The following is a 5,655-nucleotide window of genomic DNA, read 5'->3' as shown; positions in this document are numbered from 1 at the left end:
TCCTATAAGTATCAATTAAGTCCATCTTGTGTAATGTATCATTTAAAGCTTGTGTTTCCTTGTTTATTTTCATTTTGGATGATCTGTCCTTGGTGAAAGTGGGTGTTAAAGTCCTCTACTATGATTGTGTTACTGTCGATTTCCCCTTTTATGGCTGTTAGTATTTGCCTTATGTATTGAGGTGCTCCTATGTTGGGTGCATAAATATTTACAATTGTTATATCTTCTTCTTGGATTGATCCCTTGATCATTATGTAGTGTCCTTCTTTGTCTCTTGTAATAGTCTTTATTTTATTATTATTATTTTTAATTTATTTTATTTTATTTATTTTTGGCTGTGTTGGGTCTTCGTTGTGCACAGGCTTTCTCTAGTTGTGGCGAGCGGGGGCTACTCTTCGTTGCAGTGAGCAGGCTTCTCATTGCGGTGGCTTCTCTTGTTGCAGAGCATGGGCTCTAGGCACGCAGGCTTCAGTAGTTGTGGCACGTGGGCTCTAGAGCGCAGACTTAGTAGTTGTGGCACATAGGCTTAGTTGCTCCGAGGCATGTGGGGTCTTCCTGGACCAAGGCTTGAACCCGTGTCCCTTGCATTGGCAGGCAGATTCTTAACCATTGTGCCACCAGGGAAGCCCTAGTCTTTATTTTAAAGTCTATTTTGTCTGATGAGAATTGCTACTCCAGCTTTCTTTTGATTTCCATTTGCATGGAATATCTTTTTCCATCCCCTCACTTTCAGTCTGTATGTGTCCCTAGGTCTGAACACAGCAAGATCCTTCTTGACCCACCTCCTACAGAAATGGAAATAAAAACAAAAATAAACAAATGGGACCTAATGAAACTTAAAAGCTTTTGCACAGCAAAGGAAAACATAAACAAGATGAAAAGACAACCCTCAGAATGGGAGAAAATATTTGCAAATGAACTGACAAAGGGTTAATCTCCAAAATTTACAAGCAGCTCCTGAAGCTCTATATCAAAAATCAAACAATCCAATCCAAAAATGGACAGAAGACCAAAATAGACAGTTCTCCAAAGAAGATATATAGATTGCCAACAAACACATGAAAGGATGTTCAACGTCACTAATCATTAGAGAAATGTAAATCAAAACTACAATGAGGTAAGGTATCACCTCACACCAGTCAGAATGGCCATCATCAAAAAATCTACAAACAATAAATGCTGGAGAGGGTGTGGAGAAAGGGAACCCTCTTGCACTGTTGGTGGGAATGTAAATTGATACAGCCACTATGGAGAACAGTAGGAAGGGTCCTTAAAAAACTAAAACTAGAACTACCATATGACCCAGCAATCCCACTACTGGGCATATACCCTGAGAAAACCATAATTCAAAAAGAGTCATGTACCACAATGTTCACTGCAGCACTATTTACAATAGCTAGGATATGGAAGCAACCTAAGTGTCCACTGACAGATGAATGGGTAAAGAAGATGTGGCACATATGTACAATGGAATATTATTCAGCCATATAAGGAAACAAAATTGAGTTATTTGTAGTGAGATGGATGGACCTAGAGTCTGTCATACAGAGTGAAGTAAGTCAGAAAGAGAAAAACAAATACCGTATGCTAACACATACATATGGAATCTAAAAAAAAAAAAAAAATGGTTCTGAAAAACCTAGGGACAGGACAGGAACAAAGACGCCAACGTAGAGAATGGACTTGAGGACACAGGGAGGGGGAAGGGTAAGCTGGGACGAAGTGAGAGAGTGACATGGACATATATACACTACCAAATGTAAAATAGATAGCTAGTGGGAAGCAACCACTTTGTTATAAAGCAGAAACTAACACACCATTGTAAAGCAATTATACTCCAATAAAGATGTTAAACAAAAAATAAAAGAAAATAAAAATCACAGCACCCAAAAGGCATTGCATTTACTGCACCTTCCTAACCTGGATCAAATATTTTATGTCCTTTGATCCTCATGGCAATCCTGTAAGGTCTGGTGAAGGTTTTCAGTTTCAGAATTGGATTGTCTTCCAAAAGTTCATTCGTGAGCTCTTTGGAATTGGGAAGCTCTTTCTCCATGGAAGAAATGGTATCAATGAAACACTTCCCAGGGCCTTCCCTGGTGGCACAGTGGTTGGGAGTCTGCCTGCCAATGCAGGGGACACCATGCTCTAGAGCCCGCAAGCTACAACTACTGAACCCGCGTGCCACAACTACTGAAGCCCACGCGCCTAGAGCCCGTGCTCCGCAACAAGAGAAGCCACAGCAACGAGAAGCCCGCACACGCAACGAACAGTAGCCCCCTCTTGCCGCAACTAGAGAAAGCCCGCGCGCAGCAACGAAGGCCCAACGCAGCCATAAGAAAATAAATAAATAAATTTATTTTTTAAAAAAAATAAAGAAACACTTCCCAGGTCAGCCCACAAAGGTGTGTTCAACGGTGGGTTGACCACCATCTCGATGTTGTGATTGTGGAAAGGTAGATGCTTTCCAAGTTGCAACTGGGGATGGCATATCTTCAGTGATGTCATTATGAGGAAGCAGTTCAAGAGTAGCAAGTGCTCTAGAGATGCAAAGTATTTTCCCAGCTTCCCAGCACCCCAGCAGCAGGAGTTGACAGTCCCATTGGGGAGCCAAGCAGGGGCTGTGAGATATAGGACCAAGGCCAAGAGGGAACAATCAGCATTAAAGGGAGAGCACCCTGATGATTAGGTCACTGGAATGCTGGCTCTGGCGTTCAAGCATGGAACTCCACACAGCTCCCCTATTTCCCTTCTGTTGGACCAACTGGGGTGGGAGCCGTGGGGTGCTTTACTGATAGTGGTTAAAGATGTAAAAATAAAAGGACATCAGACCAGTGGTGATAGCTTCCCTTGCAGAGGTAATTGCCTGGTACAGGGGAGGGGGTGGAGGGCCATGGCTAGTTCCCATTAAGAAATTCAAGTAAGATATCTGTGCAGTACTCCCTGACTTTGACAAATGAGAATGATTATGACCCAATGGCCTTAGTGATTTCTAGGACCAAATGATGCCATATGATGGGCTGGCGTTAAACCCACCTTTGCCTCTTTCCAGGGATGTAGCCTCAATCAGATACCCCATCTTTTCAAGGCTCAGTTTCCTCAGCACAAACAGGGATAATAATTGCACCTGTCTCAACGGGTCTCCATGATAACTTAATGGAGACAATCATGTCCAAGGGCTTAGCCCAGTGCCTGGCATTCAGTACACGCTTGGGAAGTTTTAGCAGCCATTACCCCTCACTGGCCTGATTTCTAACACTACTGTGGTTTCTCCTTCCTCATGGGCAGGTTTGGAAACCAGACCTTAAACTACAGGCTCTTCTATGATGGAAAACACTTTGTGGGTGAGAAGAGGTTTGAATCGATTCACGATCTGGTCACAGATGGCTTGATAACACTGTACATAGAAACAAAAGCTTCTGAATACATTTCCAAAATGACAACAAATCCCATCTATGAACACATTGGATATGCCACTTTACTCAGAGAAAAAGTATCCAGGAGGCTGAGCAGGTCTAAAAACGAATCAAGAAAAGCCAGCGTCACAAACGAAGAACACACAGCGGTTGAAAAGGTAAGCTACGCGAGGGACAAAAACAGTCTCTCTGTTTTTAATCTGTGCTCAAAAACTGGACGATTAATTCTGTGTGTGATTTGCCAATATGTTGTAGGAGACCACACCCCACCTCCACCGAAAGAACTTTAGAATTTTCACGCTAAAAGGGACCTTGGACATCTTTCAGTTCAACCCCCTCATTTTACAGATGAGGACAGTAAGGTCCAGAAATGTTCGATGATTTGCCCCAACTCATGCAGTCAGAGCCAGGACTTCCACAGATAATTATCTGTGAGTTTATTTGGAGTTTGAAAGGAAAAAAAAAAATCCCATTAATGTTTTATGATGAAACTAGTCATTTGCTTTTTAATTGCCATTTGAGGTGTTACTGGCTCCATCTCTAGTTCCACCCAGCTGGCCAAATAGATGGTATTTGCATTTCCTTCTCTTAGGACTGGGTGACCATGCATGATCCACAGGTCAGCTGTCTCTTGAAGGTGGTTTTACCTAGATAACAGATTTTACTGACAGAGATGGGAGCATTAGCGGTGACGATGGCTATCTCTGGGAGGCTTGGAAAGACAGGCTATCCTTTGTCCCAAAGGAGGAGTTATTATGCCTCGCTGAGGATTAGAAGCTCCTAAGTGGGTGATGTTCTAGGTGGTTGCATCATGGCAGGATGTGGCGAGGAAGATCTGATTTTCCTCTCCAGTAAGTTGCTGTTTATTTGAAAGACACCACCACAGTTTGCTAGCAGATTTTTTGGATGTGCCTCTTTAGGAACCATCTGCTTTGCCTGGTCCTATCTGTTTTCCACTGAAAGAAAGTGACAGCCAGCCATGCCAGTCAGCCCCCACTGAGCCTGTGCTGAGCCCAGCTTCTAAGGAGAGCTTGGACTGGGGCAGGTATAAATAAGCAGGGCGAGCACTGTTCCTTCTGGTGGTTACTAATCCTTAAATAAACTGGAACGGCCCCCTTCGTCCCCCTGTTGTCCAGTGTTAGCAGAAAGCAAAGGAACCTCAGGTTGACTGACTGGGCTTCGGCTTTGGCGGCGGGGATGCACCAGAAAGCACTGAAATGAGGCGGAGAGAGCAGAGGATGGCAGGCGGTCCTGTTGGCAGACAGGGGATGATCTTAATTGATTTGCTAATTAAGCTTTAGAGCCTAGGAGAACCTTCCTCAGAATCCTGTCAGTTGAGCAGCTGGCTCATGAAAAAAATCATTTGCCATTTTCTTTTTGTAACTCCAGAGTCTCCAAAGCACCTGTTTATTCTTTTGCAAATAATTGATTGGGGAAATGAAGGGGTTTCTGATTGTTTGCATTTCAACAGAAGAGAGAGAGAGAACTTGGGTCCCAACTTTCAGAGTTTGTTCCCGTCTAGGCAAAAGCCGTTCCTTACTCTGTTTGCCAAATCTGTTCAAAAGTAGTTTAGAATAGAAAATCTGGAAGCTGACCTTCCTAGCCATGACAAATCAGAGGATGAATTGTAAAATAAATCTCTGAAGTGGTGTTTATATTTCTGAATTGGAGAGTGATGCCACCAAAAAGGCAGTCTGTTACAACTGCAGGCAACACACTGGAACATTTCCAGGAAAAGAGGTGAGCAGGAAGTGACTCTTGTGTAGTTGGGAAGAGAGTTTAGATCCTGGGTGTTGGAATTGACATTCACCGATTTCTGCCCTCCCCCACAAGGGAAGCTGGGTCACTGGAAACTGATATTTCTAGATGATAGTCCCATAAGGAAATTTACATGACAAAATATGTCCTTTCTTGTAGATCTTTTGTATTTATTTATTAAAATTAAATTTTGGAGGAAATTAATAGGTTAATAATCACTTTGAGTGAGCCACCCAGTACACTTTTACCTTTTTAGGAAAAGGTAAATAAAGAAAATGTTGAAGGAGGAAGTCCAAACTCAGTGAAAGGTTTGATGGACAGGTGTTGGCGGTGTGGGTTTCTTGGATGCTAATGATGCAGTGTTTGGCTTTCCTGGAGGACAGTCCGAATACCGGGTCTGGTCATTTGCCAGGGGTCACTCATTTTATCCATTGTTTTTTTTTTTTTTTTTTTTTTGCGGTACGCGGGCCTCTCACTGTTG

At 43.0% G+C, this 5,655-nt stretch overlaps 2 protein-coding genes across 4 annotated transcripts in view; one reads left to right on the top strand and one right to left on the bottom strand.

Annotated features, from left to right (window-relative positions):
• Window positions 1–5,655, bottom strand: part of LOC114486304 (uncharacterized) — a 277,756-nt gene that overhangs the window by 6,361 nt on the left and 265,740 nt on the right. The window lies entirely within an intron of this gene.
• Window positions 1–5,655, top strand: part of CHN2 (chimerin 2) — a 314,431-nt gene that overhangs the window by 197,020 nt on the left and 111,756 nt on the right. For all 3 annotated transcript variants that reach the window (XM_055084940.1, XM_024131278.3, XM_024131284.3), the window contains exon 6: window positions 3,289–3,574. In XM_055084940.1, coding sequence (XP_054940915.1) covers window positions 3,289–3,574 — 286 coding nt within the window. The remainder of the gene's footprint in view (window positions 1–3,288; window positions 3,575–5,655) is intronic.

Source organism: Physeter macrocephalus, chromosome 5 (genome assembly GCF_002837175.3).
Source record: "Physeter macrocephalus isolate SW-GA chromosome 5, ASM283717v5, whole genome shotgun sequence".
In the NCBI taxonomy this organism is placed as follows: Eukaryota; Metazoa; Chordata; class Mammalia; order Artiodactyla; family Physeteridae; genus Physeter; species Physeter macrocephalus.
Note: the sequence above shows the minus strand (reverse complement) of the source record. Positions and strands in the feature narration are given on the sequence as shown.